Genomic DNA, 23,484 nt, shown 5'->3' with positions numbered 1-23,484 from the left:
ACTACTCCAAGCCAAGCACGTTTAACTATGGAGTATTCTTAGCATATGAGCTTTCCTAAAAAAAAGATGCATCTTGTTGATATGAGTAGTATATCAAACTCCTTTAAAGCAATCATGAGGGGTATTACAGAAGTTCTCTTTAAGGAATAGAAGCTTCGAAGTAGAAGTTTCACAAGAGAATCTAGCATGCATGAAGACTAAAATATTTTCTATTTTAGGATTTATGAAAGTATAAGAATTGAAATTATCTACTTAGTTGTGTGGAATAGGTCATAAAAGATATTTTTATGCTCAGCTTGATTTTACGAAAATAATTTTTTATAATGTTTTATCTTTTTATGAAAACAAAAGTCTCTCAACTTATCAATATTGCAACATTACAAATGGGAAGAACAAAAAGGACCGGAGAAGCTAATGAATATTCCATATGTTTTAAAATAAATTCCCAAACCTGACGTACTTATTCGCCTACGTGTAACTTTGAACGACAATACGGAGTAACTCATTTAATTATCAGTATATGTAAATTTAAAAAAATTGATATTTGAGAAATATACAGACTCATTCGCCAACACGGAACTTTGAACAATACAGAGTAACTTTGAACAAGTACCTAGGTCATATCATTTCTATATTTAACTTATATATAAAACTAGCACTGTCAAAACGGTTTGACAGTTTGGGTTCGGTTTGATTTGAAATCGGTTAGGTATTAAATCGGGTCAATTTGAAATCGATTTAAATGTTTCGCGGGTCGGTTTCAGATCGGTTTAAATAGTTATCGGTTTGATTCGATTTCGGTTTATTCGTGAACGGTTTTAATTCGGTTCGGGTTGTAAACAGTTTGGTTAGTAAACAGTTTGGTGCAGACGGGTTGGGGTTTGTTAAGGGTTCGGTGTAAATGGTTTTTATCCCGGTTCAAACAATTTCGGGTTGGGAACGGTTTCGGGTTAGAAACAGTTCGTCTTTTTTTCGGTTCAGTTTATAACCAGTTCGGTTCTTTTTCGGTTCAGTTTATAACTGGTTTGTTTGTTGTTCGGTTTAGTTTATAACTAGTAGGTTCGTTTTCGGTTCACTTTATAACAAGTTCGGTTCTTTAATGCTCGATCGCTAGTAAACATGTGTGCATAATAAAATTTCATTTAAAATACCTTTTTACTTGATTTTAATATTCTCTTTATAGTAAGTAGTTTGTAGTCGATTCATTTATAAGCGATCCGGTTCATAAACGATTTGGTTTGCAATCGGTTCGGTTTATATACAGTTCGATGCAAACAGGTTGCGGTTGTCAACGGTTCGGTGTAAACGGTTTTTATCCTAGTTCAAACGGTTTCGGGTTGAAAGCGGTTTCCGTTTAGAAACAGTTGGTTCTTTTTCGGTTCGGTTTGATTTCAGTTCGGTTTAGAACTGGTTCGATTCTTTATTCGGATTAGTTCGGTTTCGGGTTCATCCACATACGGTTCGGGTCGGTTTTTAAAAAAAGGTTTTTAGTCGGTTTGGTTCCCATTTGGGTCGATTTGTTTCGGACAGTTAAACAGTTTCGGTTTGAAATTTGACAGCACTATATAAAACAATAATGAAGGCTAAAGCGGTGCATGTAAATAGTGCAAAAATCAAAATGAGACATTTATTTTGAAACGAAGGGAACAGTGAAGATAAAAAAAAAGGTTATATTATTCCCTCTGTTTTCCTATGTTCTACTCAATTTTTGTTCTTCTAATTCTTAGATTCTTTTGTTTTATTCCTGAAAATTTATTATTCAAATTTTTAACATCCACAACACCACTTTGAGGATCCTTTATTTTATAAATCTCGCGCTTACTTTATATCTCTCTCCTTAACACAAATGTACCACCAACATACATGTATGGTATCCATTTTCACTTTTCCTTGTTTTACGTGGATATACAATCACTAACTAAAACTTAGCAAACTGACGGGAGTATATGTCAAGTTTTGCTTTGATCTAAGTGAAGCACTCTTTTTCCGATTTTTGTAAAGTATATTATTAGGACTTGGTACATTTGTCAATGCAAAACTTTAAACAATATTATCTTTAATTATCATTAGATATAAATTTTAACATTGAATATTAACAAATTTTTTTATTGAGATAATTTTACAAAGTACCCACAAACATTTGTCAAAATAGCTCAAGTGAATAGTATAATAATATGCCTTGAAAAAAAAAAAAAAAAAGAATAATATAATCTTAAGCATAAAGTTTTCAGTGCCTCCATTATTGGAGTGGTCTTAATTTTTTTTTAAATAAGACTGATACTCTCTCCGTTCCCATTTGATTGTCACTTTTGGTAAAAAAACACGGTAATTAAGGAGAAATTAAGGAAGTACATGGGAACTAAAATCTAATCATTAAAAAAAAAAAAAAAAAAAAAGAAGAGAGAGACAATAATCCATGTGATTTATTAAACAACCAATAAAAACTAAGGACCACATTAGTAATCCATGTGATTCATTTTTAACCAATAACATTACAAGAAATAATTACATCATCCAATAGAATTACACTACCCATATTGAAGCCAAAAATGTTTGATAGAGAGAGAAAATCATAGTTAATCTAAAGATGTGAAATGTCTCAAACATTTAGGGGCACCCAAAATGGCAAAAGTCACAATCAAATGTGGACGGAGGGAGTAATAGTTGTATTATTGACTATAGACAACTCAACTTTACGGGGAAATTTTTTTTTAAGGCCATGTCTCTTCACCTTAATAATTTAAATTCAACAGAATTAATTTTAGTTCAAAAATAGTACTTCCTCCGTTTTCTTTTACTTGCAACACACCTTTTAAGCACGCAGTTTTAGGAGATGATTAGTGAGGGTAAACGAGCAATTTTATCAATATAATTTTTACATAAAAATTAGAATAGGGTTAAGTATCATTTGTAAAAATTATAATGAAAAATTCGTCCGTTTACATTACATAAACCGACCTCAAAACACGTGTCACAAGGCTGTAGTAAAAGAAAATGGAGGAAGTATTAGTTTAGCAAAAATAAGGTGATGTAAACAGGGCTTGAACTTCTTTTTAATTAAATAAATGGGAAAAGCTATCCTTAAACTTGATTATTAAAAGTTGAAGGGTTATACTTTGTTTAACAAATATACAAAAGTAAAAGAAACCCGTGTTATGGATGATTTTTTTTATATAATATTTTGTATAATTCTTGCTATATTTACAAAACTTAATAAATATATTTTTCAATAAATTTCTACTCGAAATAATAATTTTTATTACCTCTGTTCATAGTAACGGTATAGTCAAACTTGATACACATTTTAATACACTTTTTGAGTATGTTTATGTATTATAAATAATATTAGTAAAAAATTAAATCATAAGACAATTGATAAAAAAACATTATCTAGTTAGTTTTCAATACATTAGTACAAAACTATAATTAAAGTTAGTACAACATAATAATAGTAAAAAAGTCAAATTTTCGTCAATTATGATGAATTAAACAGAATATATCATACACCCTCCTTTCCATAATAATTGACACACTTTGAATACCGTATATTGTATCTTTTGAGTAATGTATGAAACGATTAATATCATGATAAATGTTAACTTTTAATAAATTTTATAATGTTCAATCATAAATATAGATGGTCAAACTCATGCATTGGGATACGTGAGTCAATATTGACTATATAAAATAGGGTAATGCTATACATAGCCCTTAGGGCTATATATAAGCATTGAATTTACTCTTGAAAAATGTATAAAGTTAGGAATTTATGACAAAAATACGCGCACATCGGTGTAATTAGTGTGTTTTTGTCATGATTTTCTAAATTTAAACAATTTTCAAGAGTAAATTAAATGCTTATATGTAGCCCTTAGGGCTATGTATAGCATTTTCCTATAAAATAGGGTAATGCTATACATAGCCCTTAGGGCAGGGTTATGAAACAAGGAGTATTATTAAGGCAGTGTTTACTTCACCTTAATTTTGCTTACTTGATATAATTTGAACGTATTTTTCTGATTTGATCTGCATTTATTTTTTTCTGATATGATTTAATTGTATGATTTGACCAAACAACCTTATATATGCACTAATCTATAATGAAAATATGTATCAAGTAAGGTCTTGTTAAATTCATAATAATGTGTAATTCATTAATATGTAATATTTTGTTTTTTTTACTTTTTTCGTTACAAAAATGAAGATTTTGCCTTTACAAATCATACATTAAAGATAAAATGTTAAAGTATGTTCTAATCTATTTTTTTCTAATCTTATGTGAACTTATTTTTTCTGATCTGATTTGAAATAAGTAAATTGTAATAAATGTCTAACTGAACAATACCTAAGCAATCAACTAATTAGGAAAGAAATCAAGTCACCACCCTAATAATGTTGATCCTATTTGATTATTACCATCAAAATCACATTTGATATCAAATCACACAGGATAGCAATGACACTTGAGCATGAATTTGACACTATAAGAATGACTGAATTCTCAAAGTAATTTCAACACACTAAACCCTTGTAATAATCTAGCATTTTCCAATCCTCTCTCAAGCTCTCAAAACTACAAAAATGTCAGATAATCCTGTAGAGGGCAGCATCAAGATGCAGAGAATGCTCAGCAATGGCAAAGAGGAAGAAGACAGATTGAGCTCTCTTCCAACCGGCCTCCTTGTCGAAATTCTGTCTCTTCTTCCCCTCCACTCGGCTGTTGCCACCGGCATTTTATCCAAGCGATGGTGCAACCTTTGGAACCAACTCACTTCTGTTCGTATCACCAAGGACTATTTCGACGTCACACATTATCGGTTCTTACCTAATAGTGAAGGTATAGTAGAACGGCTCACTTCCCCTGTTATTGATGTGTTCGATATATATATCCCTTTTCCGTTGGAGAATTTTGGTGCAGAGAATGATCCTGAGTTTCGACAACATCTCCTGCCTACCGTTCAAAACATGTGTCAAAGGCTCTTCTGTGGTTGGATTCAAGGCATTTTCGAAAGACGTGTGAAGGCTTTAAAGGTACGCTTTGAGGAGACTGATGACTGGTTTGCTGTTTTTTTGCATCTTCATCATCGTGATTGTATATCATTGGAAGAGATTTATATCGAAAAGTGGTGTGATGGTCGAGTGTTTTTTCATGAATTAGATGAAGTAGAATTTTGTCTTCCTAATTTGAAGAAGATTGATGTCTCTATGCAATCTTTTCGATTAGAATTTTTGTCTCGCTTGATCAGATTCAGCCCATTGTTGGAATATCTGAAGTTAGAGGGAACGCCGCTGGAGTATATGGTGGATGATATTCTCTTGCAGATATTTTCTCCTAATCTGAGGAGGCTATCCATAAAGAGAGATAGTTGCTTTATGCCTATGGAAGTTTTTATAGATGCACCAAAACTCGAGTTCATTTGTTTGCAGGACTATAATCCTTTGTCAAAATATAGTTTTGTAAAGAAGACACCAACAACTTTGGGTGGTGCAATTATTTACAGAGCACTTTCCGCTCATCAATATCCAGAGGAACCGAACGAATTGGAATTTCTTAAGTCCATGTCTAATACTGTGAGAAGCCTTACTATATCTGGTACCATCGTAGGCATTCTCGCTAATCTGATTCATAGTAGTCAGCATAGTCTTCCTGTATTTCGACAGCTTACTCATTTTAATGTGGCTATCATGTATCGCAATCACTGGAATGGCTTTGTACATCTTCTCCAGTACTTGCCTAACGTAAGGACACTGCGAGTATATCAAAGAGAAGATCAAGAGGCACACATCAATGGCACGTGTGCCATTGGACTGGATTTTGTTCCTGCTTCTATACGGACAAACATCACAAGGATTGTACTAAAGAATATCGAGGGAAAAGCAATTGAGATGGATGTCATAAGATACCTGCTGAAAGTTTCAGGTTTTTTGAAGGCCATTGAGATCATGATTGCTCCTAACGATATCTGGTCAAAAGAAGTTCAAACTTGCAGGGAACTGGAACTCTGCAGCGAGTTCTACAGTCTTCCTAGGAGTTCTTCAGATTGTCAGATTAAGTTTACAGGCAACTATGTTAATGTGTCAACCAAGGGACTGACAATTGGAGCACTTGACTGTGGTATGCTGCGCTGCACTCGAGATTAACCATGCTTACATTCCGAAAATGCTAGATAATTAAGCGTACTAAGATTGATTCTGAGATCTTATATATGTATTGCAACTTTAATTTCTTTGTTATATGTTAGTAGTTCTCATCTTATTTACAGATTATCTACCGTTATGTTTACTACATTAGTATAAGAGATAAAAATGTCCTGAAATTTGCTAGAATTGTTTAATGTATGAGATTGAATGTTCCCCAAGTTGACGCGATTTCATATGGTTGATTTTTCTCTTTGCATTCCTTATATGATGTTTTAAGTTTTTGTTTACTGGGATTACTTGTAAAGATGTTATTTCCAGGTATCCCTCACTTAATTGTTGTAAATGGAATTCGTTATTGGATATCTTAAATAAAAAACTTCATTAGCTATAGGAAGTAATGAAGTTTTAATGAACCAAAGGGAAAGCATTATTGTATCATCAAAAATGTCATTGTGAAACATTAGTGAAAGCTCAGAGAATACTGATATGCAGTTACACAGTATGTCGTAAAACTGTCTTTAAAACAGATAGGCTGCAACTTAGAAGATTATCAGATCAACTGCAAATTTAGATGTGTTACATACTTACATGTAATTCAGCTCTTGAAAATTCAGTAAATCACTTTTGCCTTTTTTCTATAGTATTCATCTATAATATATCTGAAAGAACCAACTTGAACTGCTAAAAATCTGAAATGTTTTCAACCCCATTAGAATTTTCGAAGTGAAAATCAGAGTGGCTAGCTGAGAGAATGACCAAGACTAATAAGTGGTAACAAAAACATGTTACATGCCTGTGTTTAGTCGGATGAACAAATGTTATCTTGTATATATAGTACACATGAAGGATATAAACTCTATTTTGCCGCGCTCACAAGTATAGCTTTAGATCTCAGTTTTAATGCAGAAATCAGTGTACTTTGGTTACTATAAAGACTGACGTACGAACGCTGCTATAAAAAGATTGCTTTGTATACGACTTTTTACTCAGTAATGCATTCTTAACAATCAGATTTGCTGCATTTTCTAGAATGCTGATGGGCACACATCATAGTAACTGAACTTAATTGATTATTAATCCCGGTAAGTTTGACAATTAGTGCTTGAATGGGGGCTTTGTCCTTCAACTATACTCGTTAACGAAACATTAAAGTGTCTAACTATCTAAGAATGTACAGGAGATGGACCAGTACAGAAAAGAGCTATATTATGCAATCAAAATGATTCATCTTTGGAATAACTGGAGCCTAGAGTTGAATGGATTTGTAAGCTCTAAGAGGTTTCCTTATTCCTGTATAACATAGGCCTTCAAATTCACTATCAGTGAAATTTTTTCATATGGAGTATTTAGAACACATCCTCCTTTATATGAGATTGGTATTACACTTTCATTTTTCATCTGTCTTGATTTACCTATTACGTCTCAAATTTGTTTAAGACCCAACTATTATTTTCGTGCATCTCTCTCATTCCACCAAAATAGAGGTAAGTTCCCACACTCTTTCTATATATTTCCTTAATACAAAAGCCAATCAAATATAATCTAATATATATTCGGAGTATATATTTTGTCGTCAATGATCTGAGTTGTAATAACGAGTTATTATAAGTTATAAATCTTTCGGCAAATAATTTAATGAGTTATTATAAGTTATAAATATTTCGGCAGATAATTTGATTTTCATCTCGTCAATAACTAAGATGGAAACAAAATCTATTGAATTATATACCTATCTAATACCCGCCTTAACTTACTATAAAGTTTTATTTTGAAAACACATATACCACATGTCATATCCGCCTGAATATATGTTTCTTTTGAAAAAAATTATATCTTCAGGCGGATAAACACATTACTATTATTATTATTATTATTATTATGCTGAAATTTTTTGAATTGCCTTTTTTTTTGTGATAGCAGCTTGATACCACAGCACCAGGAGTGAGTGTGATCTCCTCATGTATTGGGGCTTGTAGTCTAATACGAGAACTCATTCGTAGAGTTTACATGGTCTGTTTTGGTACATCAACAGCAAGCTCCCAAATTTCTGGTGTAGCGGCCTCTCAAGGCGCTCCACACCCTACTTGGAGTCCTGTTGCCATTAGATCTGCTATAATGACTACTGGTAATTTTATCTTTGCTACAAACCTCTTTTAATAGTTCCATTCATTTTCAATTAGTATATATGATGCATATATATTGTCACTCACTTATAGCTAAAACAAGAGACAATACGGCTACCATGATGGAGGATCCAAAATTCAAAAATGCGACCATATGGTGTATACAGCTCTGGTGCTGGACATGTCAAACCAAACCGCACCATGGATCCTAGATCAGTCTATCGCTTAACCACAAATGATCTAGACTTCTTACGTGCTTTTGCCTACAATGAAACTACGGTTTGAGCCTTTTTAAATGGTTCATACAATGTCCTGATTTATTAAATTAAAGGAATACCATTAAGAAAAAGAACTACCCTACTGATCACATCATCTGCCACCAGAAATGTGAAGAATTTTAATTCACCGGGAATTATACATAGTTTATGTTTGCAGTTTTTCCCCTTCTTAGTGATTGCATAGAGTATTAGAGTGTTTCACAAGTTGTACGAGTATTGTACAGCTGATTCACTGTTTTATTAATGGTTGATTAAGCACAATAATATTTAGTCGTAATTGACACTTATTACGCCGAGTATATATGACTTATAAATGCATGATTGCTTCGAATCAAAAATAAATAAATGCATGATTGCTTCTGTTTCAAATTGATTGTTTGATTTTACATAGTAGCGTTCTTCCGATTTGCCATACCAATTACTTCAAGCAGCCAAAAACTAACTGTATATTATTGTTAATTTGTTAATGAAGTTATGCGTATTGTATATAATTCAATATAAATCTGGCATCAAATGTAACACGAGTAATAACTTTGATTAATCTAAGATTGAAAGTATATCTAAATAAGTACAAAGTATAAGATTTCAATAGCTCAATTCTTCTGATTTTCTGAATAAACTTGCCAAAGATATTGCAAGAACAACATTACATAATACGGAGTTCGATTCGAAATCACATGAATACCCAATCAATATTTACAAATACATAACAAAAGAGTCAAATATGAAACTGAAATCAGAAACAAAAGTATAGTAGTATATTTATATCATCAACTATAGTTACATCAACATTTTCACCTTAAATATCAGATCCAATCACCAAAACAAATACAGTATAAATAGAAAAATAAAAACAAACCCGGCTTCCAAACAGTTCACATCTCTAAAATACATTGAATAGCGCAACAGAATCCGCCGGAAAACCGCCAATACCCCTGAAAAAAGACGAAGGAAAAGCGGTTTCCGGCGAGAAGTGGATTAAGAAGTGAGGTAGAAGACGGGATTAAGGGCGAAATAGAGGAAAGTGAAGGCGGCGCAGGAGAGGGAGAAGAAGAAGAAGCCGTAAAGAAGGCGGAAACCCATTGAAGGAGGAAGTTGACAAATGTGAAGGGGAAATTATGGAGGTTTTTTGGCGTTTGGTTGGATCTGAAAAAAAGAAAGAAAAAACAGAGAAAGAAGGAAAGGAATTGACGAGTGGGAGAAGGAACTTGTGTCAGAATTAGAATGAGACACGAAAGGAGGATGTGTGTTAAAGTGTTTTCCCACTTTCCCAAATTGGATGGGGAACTTTAATTAAAGATTTTTTAAGGGATGTTTTAAATCTTTTAATGATAATTTAACATAAATTATTGGGAAATTATCACTAGTACACTTTAGGTTTTCAATTTTATCTTTGACACACTTTAGGAAATTTTGACTTTTGCTACCTGTTATACACATCAAATTTACTTTTGCTATCTACAAAAACTTTTACTCCGTATTTTATTTTACTACCTAATATATGTCTTTTTTACAATTTTTCCACCCGTTAACGGATCGGCTAGGGTTTCGATAAGTTTTTTGTTTTAAAAGAATAATAAAAAATTAAAAAATTAGAAATTAAAAATTAAAAATTAAAAATTAAAACTAAAAATTAAAACAAAAAACTTATCCAATTGAGGGGAGGGGGGAGGGAAGGGGTGGCTGGTTTTTTATTTTTATTTATTTATCTTTTTTTTTGGTGGCTGACGGGGAGGCATTTAGGGTGGCTAAGGAGGGAGTGGTGGCGGGAAGGTGGTATGAGGGTGGCTGGATCTCACTAACGGAATTATTAACAGATTCCGTTAACTGGTAGCAAAATTTAAAAAACAGTATTTGATAGGTAGTAAAGTAAAATAAAACTATTCCCAGGTAGCGAAAGTGAATTTCGTGTGTTTCGAAGGTAGCAAAAGTCAAAATTTCGTACACTTTATTAACATTTGATTATCAGCGCTACATTATAATTATTACTAAATTACTACAATTATCATCCTCGTTCATCAAACGTTAAGTTAGGGTTAATGATAGGGATTTTGCTTAGACTTGACTTGACTAAAATGTCCCCACGACTCATTAACTCTTCCTCCAAGCCCAACTGCCAACATTAACTCCAAACTTTTTTTGATCATTCATCTCCTTCACTTTCTCCCCTATTCTTATTCTTCCTCAAACCCTAATTGTTGTGCCTCTGAAGCAAAATTCGTGGAGATTCGAGGCTGCTTTGTGGATTGCAAAAGCTTAATGCTTATTTGTTGTAATTTCTAATTTTTTTTTAGGATTACAGTTGTAGGCAATGCTTTTATACCACACGCCTCTTACGTTACATTTCTATAACTTGAAATACATTTTAAAGTAGAAGTGAGAAATAAAAAAATACAAAAGAGAAAGAAATTAGAATTTAAAGTATGGAGAAAAGAGCTTTTTTTTTATTTTATATTTTTTTAATTTTTTTTTTAATTTTTTTTTTTTTTGGAATCAAGAGCATGTATTTATAAGTGTTAATGTGGTGGGAATTGAATTTTTATTCAAAAAATAGGAGGGAATGGTTGGAGGGATATTTTATGGGAGGGCATTGAAGCATTTTCCTTTTTTTTTCAATTAAAACGTTTTAATTTTGATTTACTAACTAAATGTTGGATTTACGGTTTGGTTCGTTACTGTAGTAATTTAAAGATAATTATAAGTGTGAACCTGTGGGGAATACTTCAACACTCAACTTTGAGCCCACTGTGATCATGCATATAAGCATGGTGGCGTCCAAAGGGAAAGAAGTTAGAGCAAAAGAGTCGCCGATAAGTTTTAGGAACTTGTAAACCGTTCACGAGTGTTAAGGTTAATTATACCCCATTCACGATCACAGAGATCGTTAACTCCATAGTGGTTCGGAACCATGACTAAATATTCAAGAATGATGGTACAAATCCAACCTAAAAGAGATTATTGAACCCGCCCTAAATAGGCCTCTACTTAATTCTTATGATATTCATGTGCACTTTTCGATCAGCATACAATCAATAAATTAATCCTAAGCATATTTAATCTACATTGGTTGATTATTAATGCACAAATAAATCTATTATTGGTGATCACTAGAATTAAAATCATATTAAGCCTAAATCAAATTATTAATTATTTATTAGGCGTGATTTCAAATACAAATTTCCTTTAAAACTGCAGAAAAAGTGTGATCAAGAAATAACAATAAATAATAAATAATCAAACAACAATAATAATAGACACAACAATCATCATCATCATCATAATTTCATCAAAGCATAATAATAATAATAATAGCAAAATTCTAGGCATGATATTAAGTAGATTAATAACAAATTAAATCTTAGAATGTCACTAATAATAAAAATCAAAGCTTTATCACTAACATGATAATAGAAATTAAAAAAGCATCCTAACATGATACTAAGAATTAATATAAAGTCCTAAACATGATTTTTAAAGGAATAAAGTAATCGAATAACTCAATTTTTGTTGCCTCGTTCCTTTTTCTATCAAAACAATACACACATTAGTAAACTTCAAGTAAGATTAAATCAAGCAATTAAAATAATATTAATTGAAATATGGATTTGGGACCAAACCCTCAGAATTATTAACCTTTCACACCGAGATTTAAGGCAACTACGAGTTAGACTAGGAGTATTCGAGTCTCGCTAAGGATGTATGGTACTATGGTGTGTGTTTCGGAAAGTATTTGTGTAGAGATGTTTAGGCTACGAAAATCAAGAGAGGGAAAGAAAGAATAAGTTTTAGCTTAGAGAGAGAAAGATGATGATTGTTGGTGATCAAGTTTGTTGATGATTGAAAACGGAGAAAATTGCCCCTATTTATAGAGAAAAACGACCGTAAAGATCAGAAAGAGTCAGAATCCGACTCGAAATAAAACGCTTTTCATTGTGTGACGATGGTTTCATCGTGTCACGATGGTTCAGTCGCTTCGCGATGCTTTTCAAAAGATAAGATTCTTACGGAATCCAACATCCAATCAAATTGAGTTAGTTAAATATTCGTACTTATGTTTATTTAATGAGAATTAAATTACATGTTTTATCCGAATTATTTTTCTTTTCAAAAACAAGATAATTAGAATCTAAAACAACCTTCTTCATAATTTTAGAAGTTTAAGATAAGTCCTAATAGTTTTAGAAATATAATTAATGTTAGAGAAGGTATTGGGTGCGGATGGAATGACTAATATATTTTACTTGTTTGCGGATGGATTGGCTGATATGTGTTAGCGGATATGTTTCATTTGTTGGCTGATATGGTTTTTGTGTCGGCTAATTATAGGGAATATTTCAAGCATTATCCCAAACTTGAACCCCACTGTGATCATACACTTAAGTATGGTGGCGTCCAAAGGAAAGAAAGCTAGAGCAAAAGAGTCGCCAACAAGTTTTAGGAACTTGTAAACCGTTTACAGGGTGAAGGTTACACCCCTTACACAATCCATGAGATCGTCAACTCCAATAGGTCTGGAACCAAGACTGGATGTTCGGGGATGAGGGTACAAATCCAATCTAAAAGAGATTAAACCTGCCTTAAAATAGGCCTCTATTTTATTCTTCTCATATTCACGTGCGCTTTGTGACTAACATACAATCATTAGGTTAACCCTAAACCTGTTTAATCTATGTTGGTTAAATTTTAATGCGCAAATAAAACTATTATTGGCGATCACTTGAATTAAAATCATATTAACCTAAACCAAATTATTAATTATCTTATTAAATGTGATTTTCAAGTACAAATTCCTTTTAAACCTGCATAAATGCATGATCAAGCAATAACAATAATATATATCAAGCAACATAATAATAATCATCATAATCATATCAACGCTAAAGCATAATAATATAGTAAGATCCTAGGCATGATACTAACAAGATTAATAACAAATCTCAGCATGTCACTAAACATTGGAGATCAAAACTTTAAACCTAACATGCTATTAGAAATAATAAGAGACAACCTAAACATGATTCTAGAAAGCATTAAATAACATCCTCACATGATACTAGGAATTAAACAGATCTAAGCATGCTTTCTACATCGAAATAATAGGGAGTAAGCTAATTACTTACTTTGAAGCCTCGTACCTCTTTCGAATAACAAAATACACGCGTTAGTGTAGGGAATATTTCAAGCATTACGATCCCAAATTTGAACCCCACTGTGATCATACACTAAAGTATGGTGGCGTTCCAAAGGGAAAGAAACAAGAGCAAAAGAGTCGCCAACAAGTTTTAGGAACTTGTAAACCCAAAAACGATCCAAAGGACCATCAACTCCATAAGGTCTTGAACCAAACAGGGTTCGGGGATGAGGGTACGAATCCAATCTACAAAAGAAAGGACCCGCCCTATAAAATAGGCCTCTACTTTGTTCTACTCGTATTCATGTGCGCTTTCTGACTAACATACAAACATTATATTTACCCTAAACCTGTTTATCTATGTTGGTTGAATATTAATGCACAAATAAATCTATTATTGGCGATCACTTGAATTAAAATCACATTAGCCTAAACCAAATTATTAATTATCTTATAAAGCGTGATTTCAAGTACAAATTCCCTTTAAACAAGCATAAAAGGTGTGATCAAGCAATAACAATAAATAATATATCAAGCAACATAATAATGATATAATAATAACAACAATAACAATCATGTTAATAATAAAGCATAAATATAATAGCAAGATCCTAGGCATGATACTAACAAGATTAATAACAAATCTTAGCATGTCACTAAGCATTAAAGATCAAAGCTTTAAACCTAACATGGTACTAACATGATATTATAATATTAGAAAAGAGTAAAGGCATCCTAAACATGAAACTAGAAAGCATTAAAAACATCCTAACATGATACTAGGAATTAAACATTGATAAACATGCTTTCTACATTGTGAAAGAAATAGAGAGTAAGCTAATCTACTTACTTTGAAGCCTCGTACCTCTTTCTAATAACAAAATACACAAGTTAGTAAACTTCAATGAAAATAGTAAAGAATAATTAAATAATTAAATTGAAATCAAATTAAATAAAGTTTTGACTAGATTTGGACCAAACCCTCAGAAAAGTATAAACCTTGCACGTCTAGGGCGAAGGCAACTTCGAACTTGGCTAGATGATTCTAAGTCTTGTGAATGCGGAATATTGTGTTTGTAAAAGCTAGTTTAGAAAGAAAGAGAGAGAAAGAATTAAGTAATTTTTAATGAGAGTTGATTGTTGAGAGAATTGATGAATGAAAACGGAGTTTTGGGACCCTATTTATAAGGAAAATAGTCCGGAAAAGTATGTAATTTGATAAGGAATAAAACTACACGCTGTCGCCAGAAATTCACTCTGTCGCGATGCGACAGGGTCTGTCGTGAGGCGACAGACTTGTCGTTTGGCGACAGTCCGACTTAGACGCGCTTTTCCACGCGGAATCCGATCTTTAATCAACTTGATCTACGGAATCCGTACAGAAGATAAAATTGTGTTTTCAAAGATAATAATAATAATAATGATAATAAAATAATAATATTTTATTCCAAATAAAAGTCCATCTTAAAATAAATAATTATTAAATCTAATAATATTAGATTTAAATTAACCTTCTAGAAACTTCTAGAAAGTTATAATTAATCCTAATAATTTTAGGAATAATAATTAACATTGGGCCCTCCTCTAGATCATTGGGCCGTATGTAAACAATTAACAGGGCCCAGTTTAGTATTTTGGTCATAACTTCCTCAATATTCATCGGAATTGGGCTTATAATATATCGTTGGAAATGTCTCTTCGAACCCCATCCAACTACACTATTATTGGACCTTAATTATGGACTAAACTAAACAGGTTTGGCTATTTTTAAATAAATAGAGTTATTTTCGAAAACAGAGAGAAGAGAATTTTAAATAAAACTAAACCGCAACACTTGACTTTTCCACACTTTCACCTCATTTGATTATGGTTCGACGTGAAAGGCATTCATCACTGGGTTGGGTTTTGGGGAGACACAAATGGATGTCTACAGAAGCCCCCACTTTGACTGAGTTTGGAGAAACGAATGTTTCGAAAACAAAAGTCAAAGTAGCGATAGGGACGAAGAATGATTCAAAACGTTCTGCGATTCCAAATCATTCTTATAACGCCGATACCTGTAAACTAATCATTAGTTAAAACAGATAAAAGAGTTAAGAAACGCGTATCTTGCACCGTCGAGCACACGTCTCTAGAAGTAACCATTTTGTTGTTGCTTTTTTGTTGTTTGTGACAACCTCCACAGTATCTCGTGAACGCCATCATTGAAGGTAACATTACGTCGTCATCTTCAATACTTCTTGGTGAAAATCCTCCACAGTATTTCGGGAACATCGTCGAAAATAACTGTATGTCGTCATCTTCAGGGTTGTGGTTGTACGTCGCCACCGCAGTACGTCGCCGCTATAGACAAGCTCTCCTTTACCTTGAGGGACCGTCGAAGGTGACCATATTTCGCCATCTTCAAAATTTGTGACATTACCTTGCCACGACAGTATTTCGCCACTAGACAACTCCTCTCTATGTTGGGATATCGCCGAAGATCATTCTATGTATCGATCTTTAATATACCATTATTTTTGTTCCAATACTTCGGTGCTTCTTCTTTTTGTGAACCATTACATCGGTGCTACTATTGAACCATTATTTCGGTGCCTTATTATGAGCCAATATGTAGGCGCTTTAAGCTAAGTGAGACGATCTTTCATCAGGTCGATCACTTAATGCAATCGCAATCGAGCCGATTACTAAACCATGTCAATTTTGCTTAAAGGGGCTAAATGGAGTACCAAGGAACCCAAACTATTGCAATAGGTCCACAAATTCATAATGTAGGGCCCATCATTCTGTCGCCGCTCCAGCGCTAGCCAGAAACAGCTGTCGCCAGCATTCGCGTCTGTCGCCTCGCGACAATCCTGTCGTTTGGCGACAGAATCGGGGTTTTAAATACCCGTCTTCTTCTTCATTTCGCTGCTGCTCTGCTTTGTTCATTCTCGCAAAAACTTCAAATCGTTCGTTCTTGCTCGTTTCTTAGCCGAATTCTCTCAAATTTGTTGCAAATCGAAGCTTTTTTCATCTATTTTCCCGATCTATGTAAGTTTTGTTCAAACTCTACTCGATTTTTGATGAATTGTGTATTCTTGTTCACGAATTTTCGAAAAATCCGAAAATGTTCTTGCTTAATTTGCTTTGTTTATTGGATTTTATGCCTTGAATTTGTTTGATTATGCTTGTATATTGCCTTGGGAGTATTTTGAGACTTGTTTGACTCAATTTGGTGAAGAAACGAACAATTCACCATTATTGGAGCTCTTAAGGTCGTGAAGAACAATGTGACTCATTCTTCGCATTTTTGCTGCTTTTCCTTGTACAATTTGTCACAATATTCATCATATATTTGCAAGAAATTGTTTGTTTTCTTGAAAATGCATATCATGCTTAGTTGAATTTTTGCTCTGTTTTAATACTACGTACTCTGTTTTGCGAACATAGTATCATGCGGCTTAGGTGAACCTTAAATACTGTAGAGCCTTAAAATTAATTACTTTTACATAATTTAGCATGGCTAGACGACGTGGTTCTGGCTCTCGATCGAGAGACTCGCGCCGAGAGGACGAGCCTACCAGCGAGGGTGAGGACGTTCCATCTACTTCCAGGCTGGGTCCTATCCCAGATTGGGATGAGCGCACTCTGTTTCACGCGCCTGTTCATCATCTGTCGGAGCGAGTCCGACGTGGTCTTGCAGGTGGGAGGACCCGTAGCCACGGCTTGGGTAATTCCACCATCGGTTCTCTTTACGACACCTTCATCAGCCGAGATGAGGGTTTACGTCGACTTTGGAAGTCATGTGGGTTGACTCCTCTTCTTCTGGCCACGCGGGCCATGCTTTCATACGATGGGGGTAACCTCGTCGTTCGATCTTTGGTGGAGTTCTTTTGGGATACCACACACTTTCCACTTTCCTTGGGGTGAGATGACCGTCACTCCAGCCGATTTCAGCCTTATCACGGGGCTAGAGTTCCAGTCCACTCCTCTGCCATTCGACAACGACATTACGGTCTATTCACCAGACGTTCAGGAGTTGTTGGGTCCGATCGCTATTCGGGCCCAAGCTGAGGCTCAGTCGGGACAGATGAGTTCCCGATGTATCCGTCGCTGCACATTGGTTGCAGCTTTCGAGGATGATGCCACCACTCGTGAGCAGCGGGTGCGCATCTTTGTGCTGATTCTGCTATCAGGGACGTTTTCCCCTGATCGAGGTAGTAGAGTACTTCTTTACTACCTGTCCGCCGTTCGCAACCTTCACCTGGTCGGGACATATGACTGGGCCAGCATGGCCTACGCGGACTTTCTACTGGGCCTGCGACGCTCTTGCCGTCACAGGGCCTTGTCTAGAGAGGTGGCACTTTCCAGCTTTTGGAGGGTCGTAGAGGTAAATCTCTTTTCCTTTTGAGATTTAGCTCTAGATTAGATGCAAAATTCTTACTGACTTTTATTTTTCATGTAGATCTGGTTCTACGAGTATTTTCCCTCACTTGCGCCTGCGAGGCCTTCTCCTCGCGTGCTCCCCGTTGCTGCTAGTTGGGGAGGCCGCCGAGGTCCACCAGAGGTGCTTCGCCTTCGAGAGATGATCCTCTCGGTAGGTCTTTATAAACATTACTTTTTCTTTATCATTTTTTGGTATTAGTTCCTTATATGATAAATTTGTAGGAGCCCAGCCCGATCTATCGACCTTGGGATATTTTTCCTATTCTTGCGTTGGCGGCGCAGTACACTGCTGAGCGTCGATATTTTCTGGGGACGTATGACGCGGTGGTCTACCTAGGGGAGAGGGTAGCCACTCAGCACTCCTCAGATGTTTTTGTTGTTCCTGCTCCTCCACCCCGGCACATGTTCCATGATGCCTTGCAGCGGGATCGTGCTAGTGGATCCTCTCGGGGTACTCCTTGGAGATCCTACATTCTCCTCGAGCAGAGTTACGAGGAGGATCTACTACCGTTGCTAGCGCCGGCTCCTGTTCTTTCAGAGGAGGCAGCGGTATGCTTTTATTTACTTGACTTATCTTTTATTAGGTAGCCCCCAAGTATTCTCTAACCTTTTGTTTTACCAGGCCGGTCCTAGGGAGTTCATTCCCCCGAGGATGTCCATACGCTATCAGGGCATGTACAGGCCGATTGAGGAGCTGATTCTGCCAGCTCCAGAGGGGGAGCGGTTCGTAGAGCGCTCTATTCCCCGTCACCAGACTCGGGTAAGTAACTTCGCATATCTTGTTTTTATGTTTGTTCATAACTGTTACTGACTTAGTTACTTTGGCAGTTTTCTCGCGAGGTGGTGACAGCTATGGCAAGGTGCATAGACGCCTTTCGCAGCCAGCTCGTGAGGTTGCAGAACCGTGCTACCTGTCGTAGCAACGATGCTGAGGAGGTATTACTTCTTGCATTAGCATCTTTATCTTGCTTTTTACTTGTGTTTGCTAATTTTGATTTACTCTTGCAGGGACATCCTATTCCTTCTCTACGCACTCAGTCGAGACCCGAGCCTAGGAGGGAGACTACTAGGTCCGACTCGAGGCGTCGCCGGACTACTTCAGGTGGTCGGGGTGGTCGTTCTGAGGCCGCCCCTGTAGAGGACTCAGCATCATCTCCTGAGGCTGCTCCGACTGGGCCGACCAGTCGAGGTGGGATGGGTGGTGGGACGTACGAGGTTGGCTCCTCGTCGCAGCAGCCTTTGCAGCCTCAGCCTCTCTCTATTGGGTACCAGGGTGAGACGGGTTGGCCTGGCCCTGAGTTGCAGTTTCCGCCGACTGGCGGTTCGGGGGATGGTGAGGGACATACTCCACGGAGTAGGACTTTCTTTGATACTTTTGGTGTCCCCCATCATCTACGGCCTCCTGCACCGTAGTTGTACCTGTTTTTTTATTTATTTTGACTTTGTAGGACTTTGTCTATTTTTATTTATTTATATGACTCATGTATTAGACACTTTGTACATATGCATCTGTTACTTATTAAACATTTTATCTCTTATATTTTATTTTTTCATTTTATTTTATGTGCATGTGAGTGTGTGAGAAAGTGTGATTTTTGCGCAAAATTTCCGTCATTTTTAATATTAGTGGAGGGTACCGACTCTCTCCCCCAAAAAAGAAAAATGAAAAAATAAAATGAAGGGAAAAAAGGTATAGTTACTAAAAATAAGCCTAAAATTAATTAAGCTTAATTTAAGTAAAAAAATAAAAGCAAAAAATAATAAGGGTGAAAAATGTGTAAGGATAAAAGAGAAAAATAATAATAAGGGTGAAATAAGGATAAGTCAAGTCAAAGTCGAATTCGAATTCGAATAAGTAAAGACACGGTTTTCAACGCGTATGGACTGTCGCTATTGAGAAAATACTGGCACTGCGTAATCATACATGTCGCCACGCGACAGCTGTTGTCGTCACGCGACAGACTTGTCGCTTGGCGACAGAGTTGATTATCCTAATTCTCACAGGAATTGAATTTTGCTGTGAAAAAAGCTTATAAATAGCCCCCAGAATTTACGTTTTCTGCATAATTCGATCAGATTATTAATTTAGTAAATTAACTATTAATCATGTCTTTAGCTAAGAAAACTTTTTATGAATATACACGTGAGTGGTGTCGTTCTTTAACTTCCAAAGAGAGAAAAGAGTTAGACTTTTTCCATATGGGGGGTATTTATGGTGTAAAGGGGGTAGATCTTGACATAGACTTTATTTATACCGCCGTAGAATATTGGGATATTAATACTCACTGTTTCAGATTATTTCATGATGAAATTTTCCCTTTACCGGAAGAATTTGGAGCCATTCTAGGCTTTAATTCCATGGATCTTGCGGTAATGCCTAGAGTTAGTGAATATTATTACAAAGATTATGAGCGTTTCTTTAATCTAAGGGGTACGGACTTAAAAAATATAGTGCATGGCAATGTAATTGATTTGAGAGAATTTGCACGTTATTACTTTGACAAACCTAATTCTGGGTTTTCTCATGTTTATAACAGAAGAGCTTTCCTCTTTTGCATGTTTAGCCAACATCTCCTTATTAGTGGTAAAGATAATGAAGGCCAAGCAATAATTATATCTATTATAGAACAAATTGAATCAGGGAGAAATCCAATGCCACTGATTGTTGGAGAGACTATGTTGTGTCTAGATGCATTGAAAAAGAATCCAAAAGCACCTCTTCGAGGTTCTCCAATTTTATTACAGGCATAAAATAATAATATTCTTAATTACAAAGAATTAAAAATATTTTTACATTGTAATGCTAATCAAGTGCATTTTTACAGATATGGCTTATGGAGAGGCTAAGATTAATTAATCCTCCCGATGATATTGAAAAGTACACTCCCAACTGCTTAGTTCGGCGAAAGAAGCGGTTTTCTTTAAAGATGGGTCGCCGTGAGTGGAGCAAGGTATTTGCCGCTGGTGATTTCACCCTAAACTGGGTTGTCCCTTGGTGAAAGATTGAGAAGATGGTTGGTTGTAATAGCCAAGCATACTACCGTCTCCCTAGCTTATCAAAATTAACTTTTTATTTCCCTTGTAGAGTTAAGAAACAATATGGACTTGCACAAACCATCCCTACGGGAGATCTCCGCCGTCCTAATGAATTCCCTGTTTCGCAAGAAGTTGAGCGCTTTGACAAGTATTGGTGTGCTAGGCCCTTATGGGAGGTGATTACCCACAAGGTTCCACCTTGTTTGTCAAATAGTGTAAAGCAATGGCTTGATGGAAGACCTCAGAAATCCCAAGTCAAGGTTGAGAAGACCGATGTGAAGACTCGTCTGGGTGACAAGAAGGTTCCTGCTAAAGAGCGCCTAGGGGAAAGAAGTGAATTTAAGACTCCTATTATGCCAAAAAAGAAAAGCTCTAAGAAAGACAAAGGAAAAAGAAAAGTTGACTCTACAGAAAAGACGGTTTGGGTGGAAAAGAAGCATGGAGTCTTAGCGGAGGGAGAAACTATCTATACTAAAATAGAATGTAGATCTTCTAATGGATGTCTCCTAGTAAAGGTTATGGATGAAGAAGAAGAAAATGCGGACAAGAATTGGAAAAGGATTAAGAAAGAGAAGAAAGATTAGAGCATTGCTTTTCCTTTGATTTATTAGATAGTTTCAATTTGCTTTTAGTTAATTTTTAAGCTTTATTTTATCAATAATGTAATTTCTTTATTAATTAATAAAATTTCAGCTTTTATTTAAATTAACTTTACATTTAAAGCAATGAAAACAATTAAAATATTTATTTTTCGGGGAATCTCTTTGAGTACGGAAGTCGAACAAATTTCCAGAATATACAAAATCTGCCCAGACACTCGCAGAAACTTAGCGCTATTTATTAAATATCTGTCGCCGACATTTTCACTCTGTCGCCTGGCGACAAAGTTGTCGTCTGGCGACAGGGTTCTTTTTCTGGCGCCAGTCTTGTAACTTTGCAGACGTGAATTGTTTAATTCTAGGATGCGAGATTTTGAAAAATTAAAGTGGCCGCACCCTTTTGGGGTTGCCTACGTATCCTTTGCTTAAGGAATCAGGCCAAACGTAGCTCTCTTGAGTATTTTACTCAAGTACTTATGGGTAGTATTTCTTAAGTTGGTCAAGATTTGTCATATTTGAAAACTCATTGCCATCCATGTCAGTTAATTTAGCCGCGCCTCCTGACAAAATTGTTTTGACAATGTATGGTCCGGACCAATTAGGCCTAAATTTGCCTCTTGGGTCCAAAACATTTTTCCTTAGTGCTTTTAATACCAAGTCCCCAACCTTGATATTTCTAGTCTTGACCTTCTTATTGAAATGTCTAGCCATGCGAGTTTGATAGCATTGGGTATGATGTAGAGCTTCTAGTCGTTTTTCATTGAGTAGGATTAACTCTTCATACCGTGCTCTAGTCCATTCGACTTCATCAAGTTTACTTTCTAATGCAATGCGTAGAGAAGGTATTTCTAATTCTACAGGTTGTACGGCATCCATTCCATATACTAGGTTGAATGGCGTATTTCCTGTTGATGTTCGGATTGACGTGCGATAGCCCCACAGTGCGAAGTGAAGCTTGTCAGGCCAATCTTTGTAATTTTTAGTCATTTTTTCGATGATAGTTTTTAAGTTCTTATTAGCGGCCTCCACTGCTCCATTTGCTTGAGGTCTATAGGGGAAGAATGGTGATGTTGAATACCATACTTTGTAGCAACTCTTCACATTCAGCTTGAAAGTGAGTTCCATTGTCACTTATCATTTCATGTGGGACTCCATATCGACAAATTATGTTTCTTTCGATAAAGAGTGCTACATGTTTTGCGGTGAGTTTAGCATATGATTGCGCTTCTACCCACTTTGTGAAGTAATCTATTGCGACTAGGATGTATTCATGACCTCCTGTTCCAGGAGGCGTGTTTTTTACAATTATGTCAATTCCCCATGTAGAGAAAGGCCATGGTGAAGTATATGTGTAGAGGAGAGATGGTGGAACATGTTGTAAGTTTGCATAAATTTGATATTTGGGGCATCTTTTTACATATTGATGACAATCCCTATTCATGGTAGTCCAATAATACCCTTCTCGCATTATCTTTTGGACTAGCATTTTGCCATTAACATGTGTTTCACATATTCCTTCATGGACTACTCTTATGGCTCTTTGAGCATCTTTTTTACCTACACATAATAAAGCTCGACCTTTAGGTACCCTTTTGTGTAACTCATCTCCTATAAGTACAAACTGGCTCTTTTTACCCTTTTGTCAGCATGAGGAGGATATTCTCCTTTGGTGACATAATTTAGTATGTCTGTAAACCATGGTTCTTCTTCTTGTTCTTCTTCTTGAATCACTTCATCGTCTTCTATAG

The 23,484-nt window shown here is 35.5% G+C and overlaps 1 protein-coding gene across 1 annotated transcript; it reads left to right on the top strand.

The window, feature by feature from the left end:
- The first annotated feature begins 4,581 nt into the window (after nt 1–4,581).
- Nucleotides 4,582–6,141, top strand: LOC145596806 (putative FBD-associated F-box protein At5g56390). The gene has a single exon (XM_081653003.1). The coding sequence runs from the start codon at nt 4,582–4,584 to the stop codon at nt 6,139–6,141; it is 1,560 nt and encodes a 519-aa protein (XP_081509129.1).
- The last annotated feature ends 17,343 nt before the right edge of the window (nt 6,142–23,484 follow it).

Source organism: Chenopodium album, chromosome 20, assembly GCF_948465745.1.
Source record: "Chenopodium album chromosome 20, dcCheAlbu1.1, whole genome shotgun sequence".
Taxonomy (NCBI): domain Eukaryota; kingdom Viridiplantae; phylum Streptophyta; class Magnoliopsida; order Caryophyllales; family Amaranthaceae; genus Chenopodium; species Chenopodium album.
The sequence above is the reverse complement of the archived record's forward strand: the minus strand, read 5'-3'. Positions and strand labels throughout refer to the sequence as shown.

What these genes read in the sequence shown, in the direction of transcription:
- LOC145596806 (XM_081653003.1), top strand. Translation starts at nt 4,582, where the DNA reads ATGTCAGATAATCCTGTAGAGGGCAGCATCAAGATGCAGAGAATGCTC.